The sequence below is a fragment of the Beta vulgaris genome, chromosome 6, assembly GCF_026745355.1.
Source record: "Beta vulgaris subsp. vulgaris cultivar EL10 chromosome 6, EL10.2, whole genome shotgun sequence".
NCBI lineage: Eukaryota > Viridiplantae > Streptophyta > Magnoliopsida > Caryophyllales > Amaranthaceae > Beta > Beta vulgaris.
The window spans coordinates 57,384,254-57,407,644 of record NC_079207.1 but is presented as its reverse complement, the minus strand read 5'-3'; the positions used below and the strand labels follow the sequence as shown (position 1 = coordinate 57,407,644).

The following is a 23,391-nucleotide window of genomic DNA, read 5'->3' as shown; positions in this document are numbered from 1 at the left end:
AGGGTTGGCCTCTATTCCTCTTTCGTCGACAAGAAACCCAAGGCACTTTCCTCCTTTCACACCGAAGACACATTTCTTCGGATTCAGCTTCTAAAACGAAAACGGAAAACGAAACAAAAGCCTAAACCAAAACCAGATGTAAAAACAAAATCCAAAATAAACGAAAAAGAACACCTTAAACCAGATCCAAAAACTAAATCCCTTAAAAACTCAAACGAACCAATTTCTTGTGTATCTTCGATTCTTCGTTTCGCTCGTCATTTTGTTCTTCATTTTCGATCTTCAATATTAGCTCTCCATTTTGTTCTTCATTTTCACCCTTCTTTTCCGATCTTCTTAATTGCGATTCATTCGTTCTTCGTTCTTAATTCGTTCGAATTTCTTCGCAATTCATTCGTTTTGTGAGGGAAGAGTAAAGATGAGGGAGATAGGTGAGTGAGAATTTGGGCTGTGAGGGAAGAGTAGATAGGAGGTAGTTAGGGTTTAAGGAAGTGGTTGGGACGAAGAGAGAGATAGGGAAGATAATGGGGGTTGTGTCTGAGGGAGGTGTAGAGAGGAGGGAGTTAGGGTTTGAGGAGTGACGAAATGAATAGAGGAAAGAGGGAAGAGAATGGGCTGCGCTTTAGGACGAAATGATATGAAGTGGGATTCGGGCCCATATTTAGGTTTAAGTGAAAGAACGGATTTGGGCCGCGCATGATGTTTCGTGGTACAATTTTCGGATGCTGTCCCATGAACCGCATCATGTTCATGAAAAACCGCGTCAGATTTAAAATCTGATGCGGTTTTTTAAGGACCGCATCAGATTTAATTTGCCAAATTTCCCTCACATTTTTTGGTTGATTTTCGGATGCGGTTTTACAAAAATCGCATCTGTTACTAAGTGACATATAAGGTTTTTTCCACTAGTGTTACCTATGCGGTTTTGGTCCGCATCAAGTGGTCTCGCAACAGCTACGAGGAATAAACTGATCCAGTCCAAAACTGCATCAGATTCGTTAGATACTGGTGCGGTTTGGAACAGGACCGCACCAGAAAGTGTGCGAAAAGTTTTAAAAAAAGATCGCAACAGCGACAATCAACAACAGCAGCGACATATCAACAACAACAACATAGCAACATCAACAGAATATATTGCACGAATTTAGAACGAAATCAACAATGGAAAGAACAATTGAACAAACAGAAATTAAGATATAATATATTACAACAAATCTATTACATATGACAAAATAATAAGGAAGAAATATAAGAAACTGCGGCAAAAAAAAATTACAAAAACTAAGACGAAACCTAGATTTACAAAAAGGAAACTATATAAGGAAACTAATTATAAAAAAAACACAAATTACACCCTACAATTTCAAAAAGAATTACAAAAAACTAATTGAAAAAGACGAAATCTAGTTTTACAAAAAGGAAACTAAAAACGTAACCTAGATTTGAAACTAATTGTAAAAAAAAATTGAACCCTAAAATTTGAAAAACCTAGAAGATGGCGACGGTTTCCTCTTTGCATCTTCATTTTTGCTTCGCTTCATCCTTCGGAATCAAGAAATCAAGAAATTTGGGACTGATGAAGACGAAAGACTGACAAACGATGGGGAATTCGGGGTTAGGGATCTGAGGGGGTGAGAGAAGAGAGACAAACGGTCGGTTAGAGGGAAATTAGGGTTGAGGATCTGAGGGGGTGAGAGAAGAGTGAAGAGAGGATTGAGGAAGTTAGACAAGAGAGAGGAACGACGGGTTGGGGGTGAGAGGAAATGAGGGTTTGGGGGGATTAGGGTTGTTCGTTTTTTGTTGTGCTAAATGAGGCCGAAATCGAAAATGTGGAACGAAAATCAGATGCGGTTTTAGGCCACAACCGCATCAGATATTTTTAATTGATGTGGTTTGGGCCAAACCGCATCAGTTACCTTGTGACAGATGCACTTTTTTCCACTAGTGATCCATGGGCTGCATGTCCCCAACCTGAGAAGAGACGATCGGACTCATTTTTTTTATTCCATTATCCAGGCAGTGCCTGTAATCTATGAATTGGGATGTCATAATTATGGAGTTTGGGGAAATATTAGTTAGTAGAAGTAATTGTTGGGTGAGAGAAAGTTTTTGGTGAGTTTGAGAAGAAGAGGGCTCTGGTTTCCTAGAGAGAAAAGGCTCTCTTTTTTTTTAGAGAGAGAATATTAGTAATATTTTATTTTCTTCGTTGAGTAAACTAATTGTACCGGGGTCTGAGATCCTAATGCATATAATATGTATGCATTTACAGCTAAATATGTGAGTCTTCATTATATATGTTACCACGAGATGAGCTAATGTTGATCCAAATAACTATGTATATAATTATATATGTACATATATACATACACACACACATTGAACTAAGTTGCAATATAAGCTATATCAATAGGATGTTGAACCTATTTCTTGGCGGCGGCTACAACAAAAAGGAATCACATTAGGCACTAAATTCATTAACTAACTAAATTCACCAACTTTTAGCATGAAGCATAACGGCCAAAAATAATTGAATAAAACCAGCACCATGATCCCAAAGGGGATACAATGCCCATACTAATTCCTCGAACAATCATCTTCAACTAAGGGAAAAAGGAGGATAACTAAGGTTCACCGTCGAACAACCAAATTCTGGTAAAAGGTTTCTAACTTCTAAAGCACAACGCAAAAAAAAGAAGTACAAAAAAAGAGTAAGAGTAAGAACAAGACATACCTTTTCTCATAAGGTCGTTTTCCTTCCCTCTTATCAACGTCGTCTTTGTTTTTTAATTTTGTTGTGTCGAGTTCCTGCTCCTTGTTAACGTCCTCATGCATATCCTTCTCTTTACCCTTGTCTTTCTTATTTCCTTTATTCTCAACATTATGGTCTTCTTCTTCGTCAACTTTCTTGTCTGTGTCATTATTGTCATTTGTCTCTTCATCAACTTTCATCAACTTTCTATCCTCAATATCTTAATTTCCTCCATCGTCAACTTTCTGATGTTGATCTTCTTCATCAATTTTAGTCTCTTCCTCATCCTTAACTTGTTCATCAACATCAGATTTTGGTGCTTCCTCCTTTTGATTTTATGCTTACTGTCCTGAACTTGGTGTTGCTCACTCTCAATATTCTGTTCTTCATTATCTGATGCCTCTGCCAAAATATGTTGGTATTCTGGCATGCTGCCCATTTTCTCTGCTTCATCAGTTTATTTGTCATTGTCTTCTTTTTCTCCTTTCTCTTTAATGAGTTTTTCTTCTTTATAATTCTCACTTTTGTTTTCATCTATGTTCTCCACATTTAATTCACTGCCACCCTTCTTCTCATTATTATCACTTTCAATTGTGTTTTCATTTCCCTTGTCGACAGTTTCTTGTTCTTCGGCATTTTAGTTTGCCATTTGGTCCGATGTTTCCCCAAAAACCACATCTCTGACTTCCTCAAACTGTTGTTGTGGTTGTGTATCAATTTCAAGTTCCATGTAGCTTTTTGCTATGCCAACGACAAGGCTAGAGGTAGCATTCACCTCATCTGACTTTTGTGACAATCCTAAGTCAAAGCTGGGCATATCTTGATCAACTTTATCCTTCTTATTTTTCTCATATTTTTCTTTGCTTGTTGAGCTCTTTGAAAATTGAGAATAGCAGCATTAATGTCTTCAATGACAGCAGAATTAGTAAAGAAATTGTCTTGGCTTGAAGGTAGGTGTACTTGTGTTCTCTTGTTCTTCTACTTCTTGGTTCAAGCACATACCAATCACTGATTATGCCAAGTCTTTCAATTTCTCGACAGTTTCATTCTTAGGTTTCTTTGACATTACTTGACATTTGTCTAAGAAATTACTTATAGCATCCCCCAGTTTTGATGTTACCAAAGCAAACTCTCTGATTTCATCCTATTTCAATATAGATATACTAGAATTTTTTTGCACGCGATGCGTACTTGATTCTTCAACATAAGAGTCAAAATTTGAACATTAGACATACGAAATATAATTGTTTTTTGTTGCAAAATTTGATTGGTTTAGTTTCTGTCACTAAAGTCTATCACCATTCTTTTTGTTTTTTTTTTGTAACTTCTCAAAGTTAAATTCTATGAACAAAATAGAAATTTTATTGAATTTATTTATGATTTCTAATACTATAATTTTTTAGTTGATTTTTGAATTAAGTACAGTACTTCATAAATTGTAAAGAAAGTGGACACTTTGATTTCAAGTCAATTTCTTCATAGGTTGTAGTTTGTAAGGGAATTTATAAGGTTTTGTAAAGTTTTCTCATTTTAGTGATTTGCATAACGTAAATTATGCAATTTTATGATTTTAGTTGACTTGTGAGTGATTGTTATAATTATATTTTTGGTATTTCTGTTTGAAGTCCTCTATGATTTGTAAGTGAATTTGTAATTTAGAATGGGAAGGGGGGTAACATAGTCTCTTCATTCGGGGACACCATGGCTCCCCCCTTCCCTTATATAATAGAGATATTTCTAGTTAGCGTACTCATTTATAAACTTTCATACTCATTTGAATACTTATCTATAATCTGTCATACTCATTTATAAAGTTTATGTACTAAGAGACATACTCATTTCAAATATTCATACTCATTTGACTATATGTTTAGGGATATAGTCAAATGAGTATGAATTAGATTCATACTCATTTGGTTGTATGCTTAGGATATAGTCAAATAATGAGTATGAACAGATTCATCCATACTCATTTTGCACATTTGAATGAGTATGGATTACATACATAACCAATTGTACATAAGATTCATTACCAATGTGTGAATAATAAAAGCAAGACCATATTTAAACCATATAAGCATACTCATTTATAAACTTTCACATTCATTTGAATACTTATTTATAAACTGTCATACTCATTTATAAAGTTTCAAACTCATTTCATGACCATAGATTTTTCATTCAATTTTCTAAATGTTGAAATTTATATACTAAGAGACATACTCATTTCAAATATTTATACTCATTTGACTATATTTTTTGGGGATATAGTCAAATGAGTATGAATTAGACTCATACTCATTTGGCTCTATGCTTAAGATACAGGCAAATGTGTATGAAATAGATTCATACTCATTTTTGGCTATATGCTTAGGATACAGTCAAATGAGTATGAATCAAATTCATACTCGTTTACACAGATTCATACCATACTCATTTTGCACAGTTAAATGAGTATGGATTACATACATAACCAATTGTACATAAGATTCATTACCAATGTGTGAATAATAAAATCAGGACCATATTTAAACCATATAAGAAATTTTAATTATAAAATATTACCATTTTAGTTTTGTTGTCATTATTTTGTACATCAATCTCAGCTTCTTTAATGAAACCTTCAGTTTCTTCATGAACATCGTTGTCATCTTGTTTTTCTTCATTTCCTTCACTTGCAACAGTTTTTGATATTTCAACTTCATGTGACAGTGGATTCTCCTTTTATAGTAATTCGAATGAAGGCTTTATGATTTTTCCTGACCCGAATCTTCTAGTGGAGAGCTCATTATTCACTCTCATTACAAGCATGTTTGTTGTCCATCCAAGCAATGTAGGGAATTGTCTACTAGGCTTTTCTGAGTTATTGTGAACAACACGGCCAATGTAGAAAACCTGTAATATGAAATGAAATTGTTTTGGTTATTATTTAAGTAATTTAAGGATATATAAACAAAGCTAGTTAAAGAAAAGGATTACTTACAACTAAGAAAAGCAGAGGACCGTTGTAAGACTTGGTTGGATCTTTCTTTCATATTGTGACAAATTCAATTAACGAATCATAAAGAAACTTGCTCCAATTCAAGTTTCTTATCTGCTCAACATGATGCAGAAATATTACAATTCTTTGATTAGCAAACATATTTTTGTTCCCTTCTATAAGCTTAGAGACAATGAACACAATTAGGTTTCGCTTGAAAGAACCGTCACCAACCTTAAAATCTGTTAGCTTCTTCAACAATATATTCTCTGGTACATTTGTTCCTCTGTCAAGATGACCTTTAAACTGATTGCGCCACTGTGTTAAGGTCAACATTTCATTCACATTCTTAGTTTTTGTGAAGTCGATTGTCTCACCTCCTATAGGGAACCTCGATGTGTAGTGGACATCAATCTCACTAATTTTGATTGATTCTTTTTTGTCTTGAGCGTAGAGGTTTTAAAATCAAAACTATCTAACAGCCAATAAGTAAAGGTTGATGGTATCCTAGTTATCCTAAGCTTTAACAGATGCTCAAACCCTATATGTGTTATTGCTTTCCTCTGTGTTTTCCCTTTTGCTTTCAAGAGTTTACATAAGCTTTAAGGAGACATTCTACTATGTATAGTCGGTAAATCTAATAATGGTTTTTCATCTAGCATCTCATCATCCTCTATTATCTCTTTTTTCTAGATCCTGTTTTTGCTTTTTGGTTGGTACCTCATCTTCTGGATTGGAGACTTCTTTACCTTTTCTCTTTCGGGTCTTCTATACTTCATCATTTTTGGTACCCATTTCTGATGCAGTTGATGGTTGTTTTGGATGCTTTATTATTACTTTTGCCCTATAATATACATAGAAGTATGTATTATTATGCAACAATTGATGTTATTTAAGCATAAGGACTGTGAATAAGGTCCCCAACATAATTAGAAAGTTATACTCACTTAGGTTTATCATACTCATTCAAGAATTTTCACTTAGAATAAACATACTCATATCTGTTTATCAAATGAGTATCTATGTATGTCATACTCATTGAACTGTATTAAATGAGTATACCTCAGATGCATACTCATTTGATTGTATCAAATGAGTATGATTAAGAGGCATACTCATATACTCATTTCACTAGAACTCTACATACTCATTTCGGTTTCTTAAATTAGTAGAATCAAAGGCATACTCATTTCAGTTTATGCAAATGAGTATGCATTTTTTGATGCATACTCATTTGCATAAATTGAAACAGATCTAACTGATTCACACTCATTTTACTGTGTCAAATGAGTATGAATAGATTATTATACTCATTTTTGCATTATTATACTCATTTCACTATGTTTATCTAAAAAAAGTTTTGAGAAAGTTCATACTCATTTCCACTATATCATACTCATTTCAGTTGTACACCAAATAGATTATTATACTCATTTCAACATATTAACTACTTTCATTTCATTTATACATACTCATTTTACTCATTTGCATACTCATTTTACTATATCAAATGAGTATGCGTTAGAGGCATATATATTGATGTTTATCATACTCAATTGACCAGTTTTCAACAGATTATAGACTCATTTTTCAATTTACCTACTCGATTAGGTATATCATACTCAATCAAGCATTAGATAGAAATTGAAATAGATCTAACTGATTCATACTCATTTTACTGTGTCAAATGAGTATGAATAGATTAGTATACTCATTTTTGCATTGTTATACTCAATTCACTAGGTTTATCTAATTTTTTTTTTAGAAACTACATACTCATTTCCACTGTATCATACTCATTTCAGTTGTGCATCAAATAGATTATTATAATCATTTCAATAGATTAAATACTTTCATTTCATTTATACATACTCATTTGCATACTCATTTTACTGTATCAAATGATTATGTGTCAGACAGTGGCGGATTATTACAAGGGCGGGCCTGGGCCTACCTCCCCCCCCCCGGTTGCCACTAAATAAAAATAATCCAACTGCGTGCAATTAATAGTGTGATGTTTAATTTGGCACAATGATAGGTCTAGTTGATGCAGTGCAACATTCATAAACGGACGAGGGTTCGAAACCCACTGAGTTAATGTTTTTTACTTTCCGAATTATCTTCAAAAAAAATTGCCTTTTCCCCTTTTTTTTTTCCTCTTAATCGTTCCTATCTTCTTCTTTCTTCCAACTGTGATATTGTTTTTACTTTTTTTGATATTTTTTTGTACTTCTTTTTTTCTCAAATTATTTCCAACAATCATAAAAGTCAAGTGTACCTCTTTTTGTTGTTGTTGTTGTGATTTAAGAAAGCAATTGGTAATTGACTTAGTTACTACTAATTACTACTTCTGCTTTTTTTTACTTGCTAAATTTTTTTTTAAATGATTGTTTTTTTTAACTTGTTACATTATTTTAACTTTTCTTATTACTTATTAGAAGACCTGGTCCACCAAAAAGTACTATTATATTTATTTATTTTTTATTTTTCCACTAAAAAATACTACTTTTTCAATGTTTTCCACCTCATTTAATATTAAAGGAGTCAAAAAGTCCACCAAAAAAGATTAAAAAGAACATCTCTTAAAAACTAGTGAAAACAACAATGTAGCAAATAAAAAAACAAAGAGTAAATTTTACGGACTTATAAGCTATTCTTTCAATTTCTTGACGATTCGACAATGGTCAAACAAATAAATAGACAAAACTCCTTCAAAGTTGAAGGATCGAGATCTATAGCAACACATTATCTATAACTTTTTTATAGGTGTTGATAATAGTATATTCATTCAAACTTGATGTGCTTCTATTAATTTTTTTTCATTAATTTAAAAATTTTATACTTAAACTTTTTTAATTTATCTATTCGGCCCCCGAATAATTGATCAAGATTCGCCACTGGTGTCAGTGACATATACATCGATGTTTATCATACTCAAGTGAATTTCGAGATATCTAACAGTATAATTGAAGCTTTTTTACTTACTTAGGTTTTGCATTTTAGGCAGTTTGATCATCTTGACGATCTTTCTTTCGAGTTTGCATCATTTTGTTTTCTTTGAAGTTTGATTTTGCTTCTTTCAGTTTCGATTTCGTAGTTTTGTAACAATTTTGTATGATTTTTGCAGAAATTTAGAAGAATTAGTGAGAATCAGAGTGACAGTGGAGAGAGAATTTGGGAGGAAGATAGTTTCTGGAGAGAGAATGACTTTCAAGTAACGCACGAGAAATGAGTAATTTTAATTTTTTTTTTTTATGTTAATACTGATGTTAGGCGGTTTTTTTGGGTTTAAATATTTGATTTTCTCATTAGACTGGATATAACTAGTTATATGTACACCATGCTAAGCATGGTGTACATTTTACCAACTGAATAAAAATTAAACCTCATCTTCAAAGTTTAAGCCACAATCCCAATTCCCAACCATAGGACAAACTTAGGTTGGTTACTTTCCATGCACCTTACTTTCTTGGCTTTTGCATGTAGCCCTGTCCTGTAGTCCTGTACAAAGACAAAAATATACAGCGGGAAAGACTTCCTGTACGCTACAAAATTTACTCCAAAGGACTTTTAAGCACTCCAAATCCACCTTATTTAGTATTTAAGCCAACATCCAGTAGACAAATGACAAATCTCATTTAAAAATAGAAAACACATCATAATTCATAAACAAAAAGAAAACGAAATACTTTTGCTGTTATGCATAAGCCAACTTCACCGAAAAAATAAGTCATAAGATAATTGTAATTGACAAACTATAGATGCAAAAAGCCATCTTTGCAATTAGAATCCCATTGACTCTCTCTCCTCAACTTTTAAGCATCTCAACAAACACATCCTTATCATCTTTTCTCTTCAATCTTCACTCTTACTCTCAATTCGCAATTTTTACTTGTTAAGGTAATTTCATTTTCTTCAATTTCTACATATAGTAATAAGAGTTGCATTTAACAATCAACTTATTGAATGCTTATCTTAGTGTTTAATGTTCGTAATTTGAATTCGTATTTTTATTTTGTTTTTTCTATTTATAGCGAATATACTGATTAAGACTGGAAATTGTTATTCAGTTAATTTCGACATTGTAATTTGTTAATTGCATTGTAGATTTGAAGATATTTTTTGATTAGTTTTTTTTATTAATGTCGCATTATGATTTTAGGATTAGTATAGTAGGTATTCTTGACCGAGAAGATGAATACATCATACATGTGAGATTACGTGAAGAAGACTAAACTTGCAATATAAATTAAAGATTTTGAGATATTGTTGATTTGACCTTTTTGATATTGGATTTGTTTATGTGTGTAAATTTCATTATATTGTAATTTCTAGGGAGGTTCTGATGACAGCAAGATTTGAATTATTAAATTGTTAGTTGATTGGATTAAGTAGTTTTAGGTGAAGAAGACATAGACTTTTTTGGTGTGAAAAACATATTCAAAGGAGACCTAGAAAAGTGCTGGTTGGAGTCTGCTTTGTTGTGTTTATCCACCATCTTTGTCGCTATCGAGTTTTTTGGTGCATCATATCATACTTTTCTGATTATTGTCGCTGAGATTCGTGTTGTTTTTACATCATATTTTCAGGTATAAATTGCGTGCGAGGTGTCGTTGGCTCAAAAGTTTTGAAGTCCACGTGAATTTCTTTGTCATTCTTGATTTGAACTTGACGTAAATCTTGATTGAAGTTTGGTTTTTATGTTTCTTTGGCTGATATTTTTGGTTGCTTTGGTGTATGTCGTTTGGAGAAGTGGAATAGTAGTAGATATCATGGGAGGTAAAAGTTCGAAAAGTTCATCGAGGAGGAGGTCGATGCCACCATCATACGAGTGGAATTCTAGCCAAAATTATGGGTATCCACCGACATCTCCCTATCCATCTCAGCCAAGTTATGCACCTCAAACACCTTATAGATCTCATCAACCTCAGTATGCGCCATCACCATCACCATCGCCATCGCCTCATAATTATGCTCCTCCTCCTCCAAGTGCTACACGACCTAAGAAGACTTTAGAAAGAAAATATTCGAGGATTGCAGACAACTATCGCACCTTGGATGAGGTTAAATGTTTATTATATGAAATTTTCTTCAATTTATGTGTGAAGTAATTGAATTGGATGGTCATGTTTGATTCTGGCAGCATCACGTTTTTGCTAGATTTGACACTTTGGAGATAATGTTATGTTTAGTCTTACTTTGCGATTTTGCTAGACATGTATGCTTGAATCTCGAAGGTTAAATAGATCATTTTGGATGTTAGTACTTGGTAATAGTGCCAAAGAATATACTCCATTAATGAGAAATGACTAATCATCGAGAATAACAGATATATACGGATGCTGGAGGACTATAGCTGTTGTGTTTGTTACTACCTTAATAATTTTTACTTTACATTGTATCATTCACAACATTAAACTTTGTGCTCAAGTGTTCGAAATAGATGACATTTTGACATCTTTGTAGGTTACTGCAGCACTTGCACATGCAGGTCTCGAGTCTTCCAATCTGATTGTTGGCATTGACTTCACAAAGAGCAATGAGTGGACAGGTTTACCTTTCTCCTTTGTAACTAAAAATCTAATTTTGTTTTTACTGCACTGTACTCATTCTTTTTGCTGAACAGGTGCCAAGTCATTCAATAGACGAAGTCTACATCACATTGGAAATGATCCAAACCCGTATGAGGAAGCAATAGCAATTATTGGAAAAACTCTATCTGTATTCGATGAAGATAATTTGATTCCATGTTATGGATTTGGAGATGGTAACTATTATCACAAGCAAACTTGCTAATGTTGGATGCTTTTTGTTCTTCTGAGAAATTACTCACTTTTGAATTGTCTCTGCAGCATCGACCCATGACCAGGATGTCTTCAGCTTCTACGAGGATGATAGACCCTGTCAAGGGTTTGAGGAAGTTATGTCACGTTATAGGGAGTTAGTTCCCCAGCTCCGTCTAGCTGGTTAGTACTATTTTACTCACTTTGGAGGTTGAAGGAAGCATCATTTTGAATGATAAAAGATCGATATCATTTCAACCACTTTACATATTCTTTGATTTTGTTATGGCAGGGCCAACCTCTTTCGCCCCAGTTATTGAAATGGCCATGACTATTGTCGAGCAAAGTGGTGGACAATATCATGTTTTACTGATTATTGCCGATGGACAGGTTTTTCATGTTGCTTCTATTCTACTTTTCCTTTTAATGAATGGTGATACCAATGACCCAAGGACCCATCACGGGTTGGGAGTCAAAGCTTTATTGCTAATGAATAATGATTCCTTGAGAGGATCAAACTACTGTTAGTTATAGCAAGGGCAGAGAGATGTAGTTAATTCTATAATTCCTTGGAAGGCAATCGAGGATGTCTAGACTCTAGTTCCCCTTATAATTCATGGTACGAACCATTGAAATCCTTAGTCACCAATTCTTATTTGTAACTCATTAGAAGTCAATTTGATAATTATGTATGTCAAAACAACCAAAAGATAGGTATATGGCATATTGATTTCAATGTATTAATATTAACAAGGTGTTATCTTTAGAACTTTAAACTTTTTATGTTGATGAACCAAATTTATCCATGGTAAAACAATTACTATCGAAGTAAATAAATATCATTTCACTGTTACATATTTACGTCCTTTAACATTTTGAGAACAAAGTAATATATGATTATCCTTGGATCATTTTTCCCACCAAGAGTAGTAAAGACAATGCAATTTTTAGTATATCCTTAGAAAGTGAAGGGATAGAAAAGGCACAAGGATCATTGCTCAATAATGTGAAAAATTTCCAAAATATATCAATTTTAACATTTTAAAGAGTAATTTTTCCATTCTTTTCTAACTGCAACATTTCCCTTGTTTGAAAGTTTCCATTAATCGCACGTTTCATTAAAGGGAAATTCCCATTGGTGACCTTGTACTTTTGGGTTTTCTCATTGGTAACCTCGTGTTTTTTCAAATCTCAAAAATGACCTTAAGCTTTAACTAAGTTCCCAAATGTGACTCTAATGGAGCATTTGCTGTTAAGTGTCTTTAATTTTCTGTTAAATGGGGGTTTGTTTGGGAATCATGGCTGCTAATTCTTCTCTTCTCTATCCTCCAAACTTTCACTCACCCTTTGTCTCTTCACCCACCTCCACCATCTCTTTCTATCTCCACCAAACCGCCTCCCTCTTTCTCTCTCACTCGTAGAACACTGCACTGGTTTGCTTGACCATTATCATTTCTCTCACTCGTGCATCTTGTCACCTCCATTGCCATTGTTCAATCATCACAATGAGGACCCAAGATGTCTACTCCTCCTCTGTTTTCATTCTTAAATTTCAGCCCTTGTTTATCGAAATTTACAGACCAAATTGGGGAGTAATCTTCGAAATTTGTGGGACATATTTAATCGATTGAGAATACCCAAGGACGATTTTCTCTATTTTTGACTGCCATAATTGATTGATTTGGGTTAGCTAACCATGGTTCCCAATAAACCTCCATTTAACAGAAAATTAAAGACACTTAATGGCAAATGCTCCATTAAAGTCACATTTGGAAACTTAGTTAAAGCTTAAGGTCAATTTTTGGGATTTAAAAAAACACGAGGTTCATGGGAAAACCCAAAAGTAAAAGGTCATCAATGGGAATTTTTCTTAATTATATGGTATTAAGTATTAACTAATACCTTCTCTCTATCTCTCTCCTATCACATGCGTCCCTCTTTTTTCTATCTCTATCTCTCTCCTCTTCACATGGATTTCTTAAAAAAAGTGCCAACGGTGATGTCGCGATAATAATGGACCGGAGGAAGTATGTACTTGTATTTGATGATGTTTAGTTGTCATTAGTCTAACTTGGTAAATCTTCACACAACTCCAAAGTTTTGATGCAATTATAGTTGGAAAAATTCACAAGAGAGAGCTCAACTATTACCCATTTTCTTTTACAAGTCCCAAATATGGATTATTCCCTACAGGTCCCCAGTTTACTATCTTGTGATTTTTATAAGTCTTGAGTTACTTATTATTGGTTTAGAAGGTAATATTTTTAAATGTTTATCACCTTCGAACACTTTTACCAAGTGACAAAGACCTATAAAATGGGGCCTGCATTTAAAAATATTACCTTTTAATACCGTTTATAAGTAATTTAGGACTTATAAAAATCACAAGATAGTAAACTTGGGACCTGCAGGGAATAATCGATGGTTGGGACCTATAAAAGAAAATGGATAATAGTTTGGCCCCCTCTTGTGAATTTCTCCATTATAGTTAATACTTGTGTGTTTATTTATGTGTGTCCTCAGTGTTTCTTTTGCTTGTTTTAGTTAAAGTAGTTATTTACGGTGTGTTCTCTTATGCTAAGTTGAACTTATTCTGTAACTTGTTGGAGCTTATTTGAAATTACCGGAGCTTACAGGAACATGTTTCAACTTCTGGGAGAGCTTAATTTTTCCCAAACTTTTTTTTTATGTGGGGAGAATGCACTCTTAAATCTGAAGAATTATGTATGGAATCTAATCCTCCTGTCCTAAATTACTCCATACTTCAGCATGTGGCACGAAATTTAAGGGGGAGCAAAAAGCAGAAACAATATGATTTTAAGGGAAGTAAAAAAGTAGTGAAGCGAAATTGGTATACAAAAATTTAGATGTTGGTATGTGATTTTCTATGTTCTGAATTATACATATGCCAGGAATGGAATTAGGATTACCAACCAAATCATGTTGGTGGAGGATGAGAATTGAGCCACTTTTCCAATTATGAATCTCTCAAATATTCTAGATGGATGGAATTCCCGACTTATGAAAAACCAGTGACATTATAAAATCTTTATTAGCAATACTTGAGGCACTATGGGTCCTAGAGCTTAGGTGCAAAGCTTAGGTGTGAGTATCTGGACTTGTCAGAGTGAGTCACAATTCATATATTGAATCTCCCGTGTAAAAGAAAGTTACATGCATGGATTTTAAGCAATCGCTTCACTCTCTGTGCACCTTGGTGCGCCATTGTAAATGCTTAGCCTAGTCCTTCTAAGCACTTGGGGAGCAGTGCGTAGGCGAGCTTATTGGAATAGTACCCTTAAGTGAGGCTTTTTATTCACTTAACCATGCTTAGACACAAGAAATGTTTAACCACCTCAAAGTAGTATTACTTCTCAACTTGGCCACCTATACAATTTTCTGCTAACATATTACTTTTCACATCATTTTACCATTTGGCCCTTTTTCCTACTTTGTCAATCTCACTATTAGAGCATACTAAGGAGTTCTCAGATGACTTTAAATCTCGCATCTGACTTAAGACTGTCTCTTGAAAGAAACCTTTGAATTGTTTGCATTTGTCTGATGATATAAGAAACTGTGATTGTAACCAGATTTGATTTTAAGGTTGAGAATAGAAGAAACAAGGAAGCTGGGTCTAGATGAAGTCCTCAAAATAGAGGGTGTGGTGAGGGTTGGGAATACATGGAAATTGTTTAGAGATTGCTGGAGTGAATGACCGTGAAAGAGTAAATAAAGGATATCCTGGTAGCATAAAAGAGAAAGTGTGGAACATTGGCATTGGTTGATTGAAGGTTTAATGACGTGTTGACTGTTGAGCTCCATGGATAATCCACAGAATCTAAATTCAGGAGCTTAATTATTTGATGTTATAATTTTTCTTTTGTTTTAAATTAGATGTGTTGATTTGAGAAGACAAGAGCGCAGATTCAGATGGGAGTAACTTTTTGGGTTCCTTGAGTCCATAAACTTCAAATTTGGGAGCTTAACTATTGGAAACTATGAACTTGTCTTTTATCAGATGTGTTGATTGAAGAAAGGGAGAGAAGGGGTTGAAACGGAAGTAACTTTTTGACTCTTTAATTGCTTGTGTAAATTAAGGGAGGGGTGACGAGGACGATGACGGAAAGCTCAACCTTTTAAGGGTGGTTGATGCTTGATGGTAATGGTAATGGTGGACATTGTAGTGAGGTAGGCATGAGGCAACGAAAATTCGTTCTTTCACCCAAATAACTTTGTTCCAAATGGGGGAAAGAAAACAACCAGCCTAAATTTGAGTTAATTTTAGTAGTTGGTGGTAGAGTTGATAATTGGCAGGAAGGGTGGGGGTTCCATATTACTATATGCTTTAAGGTATCAATATAACTTGCTAATAAAAACAACCTTTACTTAGCGCATCAGCTACTATGTATAATCTTCCGTTGCTATACTATTACTCTTGGATTTATATAGCTTTACTTTTCTTATACTGTCGTTAATTTGTCTTCCACATTTGACTTTATGATTTGTTCTCACTAGCATTTAAGTAATTCTAGCTGTACTTTTCATGTGTTTGTGGGATTGTGAGCACTTTCTGTTGTGGATATTCTTGCTTTTTGAAATAAATTAGTAAAGAATTTGTGCTCCACATCAGGTAACAAGGAGCGTTGACACGCAGCAAGGAAACCTTAGCCCACAAGAACAGAAGACAATTGAGGCAATAGTTCAAGCAAGGTAAGTTCTGACATATTGTTGTTCTTTGTCAATATATTTTCTCTTTTACTTATTCTTTCATTTGACAAAATTTTCCAAATTGTGTTAAATTTTAGTGAATATCCCCTGTCGATAGTTTTGGTTGGAGTGGGAGACGGCCCATGGGACATGATGAGAGAGTTTGATGATAACATTCCTGCTCGGGCATTTGATAATTTCCAAGTAAGCACTGGTGATCCCATGTTAATTGATGCTGCATTTCTTCTCTTACACAACAATGCAAGTAATTATCGAAATATTTGCTGTGGTTAGTTTGTGAATTTCACTCAAATCATGTCGAAGAATATGGACACATCGAAAAAGCAAACAGAATTTGCGCTCTCAGCCTTGATGGAAATACCTTCTCAATACAAGGCCACTCTAGAGCACGGCATATTGGGGTAATGATCTCCCTTTTCAATATTCATTGATATCATTTTTATGACTAACAAAGAATGCTCTTTGACTAAGCAGTCGTAGAACCGGACATTGTTCGGAGAGGGTTTGTCTTCCTCCACCTCAATACAATTCCCCTTCCGGAGGCATGGGCTCAAAATCATATTCCCGTACAAGCAGCTTTCAGCAAAGTCCTCCGACTTATCCTCGTCCAGAACCTGCACTTGGCACAAGTTCATCTTCTGCTCCTGCTTATAGTAGTAGCACAGCGCCACCCTCAACTTCTGCTTATGAAAATCAGGTAGCCTTAATTTATACTTGTGACATACTTCACGTCAACGGTCACATGAGATAGAATTAATTGTGTTTTCTTTTCCTGGAGTAGCTTTGTCCCATATGCATTACCAGTCCTAAAAATATGGCTTTCGGCTGTGGGCATCAGGTAATATATCAAATTTATTACTAATGATGTTCTATTTAAAGAGATCTAATGGTTGACATTGACTTTTATCTTCATTCATTAATCCTTTCATTTAGACATGCTGTGATTGTGGAGAGTTTCTGGATGCTTGCCCAATTTGCCGACGTTCAATCGAGACCAGAATAAGACTGTACTGAAAGATTTGGCATCTCTGATGTCTTTTAGGCGGTAATATTCACCGGTGTAGCAGTGTCCCGTTAGTCTATAGAGGTGGTGAATATGTTGTCTATTTTTGCCTTGCAACAACTAAAGCAAAACATTTAAAGTTGAACCAAAAATCTGAAGTGTCATCCTTATGGAGGGATCTGTTTCTTGTCTATGCAGCTATGTGAGATTGGAGAACTGTCGGTGATTAGCCCTAAGACAGGCAGGGAACGCTGATGCATTGAGTTGCAAGTATGAGTCTGGTTTCACTGTTCAATCAGCTGCAATTCATTGGATTTTTTTTTTTTGTAAAGTTATCTTTTTTTAGTTGTTGTTATGGCCTAATTTTTTCTCCCCACCAGTCCAGCTTTGATAATCTTCAGTTCCAGTATATTTTGGCTGATTGTTGACAACCACAAATTGATGTAAATATGAGTTTTCTTGTCATTATCTATGAAAAGATCACGAGAAGCTAATTCTTCTAAGAGTTGATCACAATCATTTTCAGTAGAACAAATAGTATTTATAACTGCTCTGCACTGCACTGCACCAAGAAACGGCAGAACACAATTACAGAGATAGCCTCGTTTTGCTCATCAATCATTCAACTACTATGTATCCTATTGGGATAATCCTAAGGCTTTTCGAGAATCTTATATCTACTGCAGTCTACAGGTATTTGATTCTATGTATACCGGGAGCTGTCATTTTAATTGAAGTTCTTTACCATGACTTCCTATTAACAGATTAAGTCGGATTTAGTTTGAGTTCGGTCGATAATAGAATGTCTAAATTCATATCTAACCAATGACTCAACATTAACCCGATCCTTTTATTAAAAAGGTAATTTATTTAATTCGTTTAACCTATTTATGTATTTTTTACTATTAAATTTCAATTTCAATTAATTATTTTTTAACTATTAACTCGCCTAAATGTATGCACGATGAATTCTTTTTCAATAGACGTGCTTTAAAATTAGTAGACTTTTTATTTTTTTTATCTTTTTCACTTGAAAATTTGACACTATTCATTTTTAAAGAGAATCTTCTCAATTTTTCTCAATTTATATGAAAAAATATGGGGTAGTTATGTAGGGTCTTTTTTGATTTGTCTTATTTAGTACTTTATTAATATTAAATTGTTATAATATATAATGAAAAATATTTAAGTCCAAAACCGTGCATTGGAGATGCTGATAAGAGGTTTTTAGTGTGTCGTTAAGACACCAAAAATCACTTTCCAAACAATATTTATAAATCATAACAAGCAATTACTAAGAAAATAGTAAGGGCAAGCCAAGGGTCGATCCATAGGAAAAATGGGATTAATTAAAGTCTATCAAGTCTAAATTACCTAATTGAAGGGTATTTGGAGGTTTGAAAAGATTTGGTAACAACTATGACTAGCTAAAAACTAGAACTAGCAAATAAAACGATTGAGTTAATTTATCAAACAGGAAGACGAGAATATTTATAGTACACCTGGGTGTACCATGAGCATGGTACACCCAAGACTATTTTCTCCAAATGAGCAAAATGAGCGAATGAGCAAATGAGCAAAATGAATAAATGAGCAAACATTTCTACTCATTTAAGAAAATGAGCAAACATTTTTATTACAAAATGAGCAAAATGAACAAATGAGCAAAATTCCCATATGCGCAAATTTGGTGTCAAATGAGCACCTGAAGTTCTAATTTATTACAAAAATACCCCTGGGTGTACCATGCTCACGTTACACCCGGGTGTACCATGAGCGAACTCCAGGAAAACACTAGAGTTAAGATTACTAGTATGAATAAGAATGGACAATGATTGTTAATGCGATTGTGATGTACGGAGATGATTATGCAAGGTTTAGTTTCCCTCTAAAGTACTCGAGTCCTCTCTCGAATGGTCCTCAAGAATAATCACTTAATCAATCAACTAAATCTTCTCTCGAATGGTCTTTAGTCAATTGATTAAGAGATTTGATAAAGTCGGAAAACCCCTAATAAAGGATCCCCTTAATTTCTACCCAATATCTTAGCCTAGAAATTAAGTTGATTATTGGGGATGATAAAAGAGTTCAAAATTCGATTTAAGAATATTTGAATTCAAAATACCAAAGTATAAATGTGATCATTATCTATCCTAAGGTTTCAACGCACCAAGGTCAATGCATAAACTTCTTTAAAACATCACAATCTCATCAACAAAACATTTAAAATCCTAATTCATACTTTCACCCTAACCCTAGATATGAAACTACTCACTAATCATGGATTCTAAGCAATTAAACATAAAATCTATGACTAATCTAATGCTAAACATGATTAAGAGATAATTAAACTAATAGAAATCACAATGATGAGACTATGAGAATGAAGATCTAAGAATAACTTAGAACAAGAACAAACACGAAAAGAATGAAATAAAAACTGAAACCTCAAATTAAATTCAATGAAAAGTACCTTGAATGTTATCGGAATCACAAACTATGATTAACAATTCTCAAATCTCAATAAAACTCAAATGTATCTTTTTAGTATGAACCCTAAAAAAATACTCTCTAAAAAAAAACTGGAATAAAGCATAAGTCTTTTCTCCAACAAAAACTATAGTTTAATGAAGCTGCGATTTTTCTTTCCGGAAACGCATGGTGCGGGCGCACCATAAAGAGATGCAGGCGCACGTAACCTATCTGCCTCAACTTGGAATGTCTCGTCAAATGGTGCGGGCGCACCAATAGTTGGTGCGGGCGCACCGCACTCAGGTGCGGGTGCACCTTATACTTGGTGCCGTCGCACCAATGTGTTCAGTGATTTGTCTCTAAAGCCGCTGAAGGTGCTGGCGCACCATTGTGTGCGGGTGTCTCCAAGCGCACCTCAAGCTCCCTCGGTTTATCTAGCTCGTCCCTTAAGCCATATCTCGCAATACTCGGCCCCGAAGAGGGTCATACCTGCAATGAAAAAACGAGAAAACATGGTGAAAGCATATGTACTAGAAATTTGATCAAAATAGATCGAAAATCTAGCAAAACGTCACTATGATCAATCAATGATCAAGTGAAGAAGTAGAAAGGGCAATGAGGAGAAAAGAGGGGAGAAAAGAGAATAAAGAGAACCAAACTAAACCAAAAGGAGGTCATAAAGTGCGTTAGAAACGCACTTATCAAACTCCTCCAAGCTTAGCGTTTTGCTTGTTCTCAAGTAAACCAAGAGCGAGAAGGAAGGAAAGAAGAGGAAAAAGGGAGGAAAAAGGGAGGAAAAAGAAATCATGTAACAAACTAACCTACATGCTCTAAATGTAAGGTTACAAACATGACATGCAAGCTAAATGAGTTCATAACAAGATTTAAGAGACCAACCAAACACAAGAGGGAAGATGATTAGGAAGCACAAGAGTGACTCTAAGGACTCAATCCACTGATCAACCGAGTCTTTTTGACTTTTGTCACCTTTTGAACTCTTTCACTTTTTGCATGTTTGCCATTTTTCTCATCAAATTGCTCTTTCTTTCTTTTATTTTAATGGAAATTCAAATGAAACACAAAGAGCTTTCTTTTTTATTTATTTGTTTTGCCTTTTCTCTCGCAATTTTCTTTAGCTTTTGCAATCATACTTGCATATTAATTCACTTTTCAACCAAGACTCAATGTCAAAAGAACTCAACTCAACACAAACTAGACATGCACTCCACTTTGGGGAAAGTTTGGCCATGCCTTATTATGAGGGTTAAGCAAAAATAGGATAGAAAGGCTCAGATGGGTTGAGAAGCGGATAATTATGCCGGTATACAAGCTTTTGGCTTCGGAGCTCCTATTTCTAGCAAAAAGTAACGCTCTAAATCATTCTTCTAAAGGCTCGGTCTTATGCAATCTTGGGGAGCTAAAATGCAAGTCACAAGTTAGGCGATCAATGGTGAGGGTTGTGAATGAGTCTTACGAGGTTCTTGGCCCTCCTTCAGAATTCTTCGCGCAAGGGGCAAGGCAATCCATTCATCCAACTCGCCTAATTTCAAAAAGACTCTACCAAAAGTTATCATTCTCAAGAGTCGCTTAAAGTCACAACATGGCTTCCAAAACCATCAAGTCTAATGTAGGGAAGGTCTTCCAATCAAGTTATGAACACTTTTAGACACAAATCATGCAAGCAACCAAGCTATCCTAAATGCATAAAAATAAAAAGGAAAAGAATAAAAGAGAAAAATGTTTTTTTTTTTTATATGCAAAGCAAAACTACCAAAACAAACTATAAAGCACACGATGTACAGGTGAAAGAGAAGAAAACAGGGGTGGGAGGAGAGAAGATCAACAGATAGGATCAATCACCGAATTACACCGAAACCCAATAAAACCCCTAAATCACTAACTATCGATGACCCCAAACTCCCAAAGACATAAACATACATGCAAGACCCCCAAGCTTAAGCGAAACTCCGCGCTCGAAGTTGCAAAAGGAGGGAGAGGGAGAGGGGGGGGGGTCATGAAAAGCACCTAATAGTTCCCACCATCACCCCCCATCGGGAGGGGGGTTAGGCGGGAAATACCCACCAGAGTACCCGTCAGGAAAGTAAGACGGGTAGTGGGGGTAAGGATGGAAAGGAGGCTCCTCAAATGGCCCTTGGCGAGGTTAGGGAAAGGGGGCTCGTGTCCGAAATGGACATTGGCGAGGTGAGTGCGCCAAGCCACCCTAGACACATGGTCAAGGTCGATGCGGATACCGGCGAGAGTAGCAGTAACCGCACGGTGATTGGCCTCCTGAGAGGCCTGCATTTAGGCGATGGACGCCATGATGGAGCCCATATCGAAAGACTGAGAGGATGAAGGTTCGGCCACCTCACTCTCAGGAATGCGGTGGTTGGACCTCGGAACTCTCGGAGCCCGTGGTATGCCCTCTGCAAGGGTGGACTGAATGAAGGTCCTATCAGGAACGTCCTGAGGGGCGATATGGGAAGGAGGAACCCGCCAACGGTTTTCATAGTTAGCTGGGGGTTCCAGATAAACTCGTTGTTTATGTAAGTGTAACAATATGGTCTCCCCCTACAAGCCAAATGTAGTTTGGCTTCATGTAATGCCGCAGAAATTTCATCTGGCTTGCACCATCCAATTGGTTACTGACCAACAGAAGGTACGCTAGATTCCAAACGAGCCAGGTCCTCGTCCAACCTGAGGTAAGACGCTATCCAGGTGATCATTCCACCACAAACAATCTCCCCAGATACCGTAGTACCCCCCCGAATCTCTTGCAGTCCATTAAGGAAGAGAGCTGCAAAATTAATTCTGGCTCCAAGGTGGGCCTCGTCACTGGCTACCCAAAGAACCAAAAGCTCTTCCTTTCTCAACTGTCCGTCTTCCTGTTTAGGAAAGATGGTATAAACCAACATCCTAATGGAAGCAACGGAGAGCGATGTGGATAATCTCCGATGCTTTGGACGAGTTTGTCTGAAACGGAGTGGTGCCATTGGTGATCTTAGCCCACCATTCCTGTTCGTTGTACCCCTGCCAAATGGTACCTAAAGGGGCATCACAAGGGGCACTGAAATTCATCCCAAAGGCTTCACAAAATTCGTCGAACGAGAGTGTTCTAACATGATTGAAAAGACGACATTGGATAATTAGAACACCCGTGTCCGCCTCTCGGCTTATGTTCAACGTACTCAAGAATTCGAGAGTAAGCTGATCATAAGTAGGCTCACGGACGGTGAGAAAGTTCGATAGCCCTAGATTATCTGTCATCTCCCTTATCATCGATTCGATGTTAAGATTAACGCAGGTAATGTAGTCATAGAACGCACGTAATACAAACTCTCCACCTAGTGACAGTTCTAGTGAAGATTGTTTCTCCTTTCTCATTCTCAACTACAGTCATGCCTCCTTTTTTTTGGAACCACGTGAATCGGGCTCACCCACTTGCTATCTGAGATTGCGTAGATGATTCCCGCGTCACACAGTTTCATGATCTCCTTTTTCACAACCTCTTTGAGGTTGCGATTGAGCCTTCTCTGATGCTCGATGGAGGAGGCATTACTATCGATGATATGGATACGATGCTTAGCAAGAGAAGGGCTTATCCCCTTAAGGTCATCAATTGAATACCCAATGACATCTTTATATTTTTGTAGTATTTCAATCAATTTTGATA

The 23,391-nt window shown here is 35.5% G+C and overlaps 1 protein-coding gene across 5 annotated transcripts; it reads left to right on the top strand.

Annotated features, from left to right (window-relative positions):
- Nucleotides 1-9,377: 9,377 nt before the first annotated feature.
- Nucleotides 9,378-17,749, top strand: LOC104897208 (E3 ubiquitin-protein ligase RGLG5). Of its 5 annotated transcripts, XM_048637484.2 has the most exons (14): nt 9,379-9,629; nt 10,319-10,367; nt 10,483-10,792; nt 11,196-11,280; nt 11,356-11,496; nt 11,582-11,695; nt 11,805-11,902; nt 16,146-16,225; nt 16,321-16,426; nt 16,517-16,644; nt 16,718-16,940; nt 17,025-17,081; nt 17,177-17,330; nt 17,445-17,749. In XM_048637484.2, exons 3-13 carry the CDS (start codon nt 10,502-10,504, stop codon nt 17,255-17,257), a joined length of 1,404 nt encoding a protein of 467 aa, XP_048493441.1. In that variant the 5' UTR covers nt 9,379-9,629; nt 10,319-10,367; nt 10,483-10,501; the 3' UTR covers nt 17,258-17,330; nt 17,445-17,749. The 5 variants fall into 5 exon arrangements, with proteins under 5 accessions (XP_010682336.2, XP_048493440.1, XP_010682338.2 ...); XM_010684034.4 differs by having other exon boundaries at nt 9,378-9,629; nt 10,319-10,792; XM_048637483.2 differs by having other exon boundaries at nt 9,378-9,629; nt 10,319-10,792; nt 17,177-17,333.
- Nucleotides 17,750-23,391: the final 5,642 nt, after the last annotated feature.

Bases quoted from the DNA above. Each gene is read 5' to 3' on its own strand.
- LOC104897208 (XM_010684034.4), top strand. From the start codon at position 10,430: ATGTTTCTTTGGCTGATATTTTTGGTTGCTTTGGTGTATGTCGTTTGG. The intron at 11,497-11,581 runs GTAACTATTATC...TTGTCTCTGCAG, and splicing joins ATGTTATGGATTTGGAGATG to CATCGACCCATGACCAGGAT. The intron at 11,903-16,145 runs GTTTTTCATGTT...GCTCCACATCAG, and splicing joins TGATTATTGCCGATGGACAG to GTAACAAGGAGCGTTGACAC.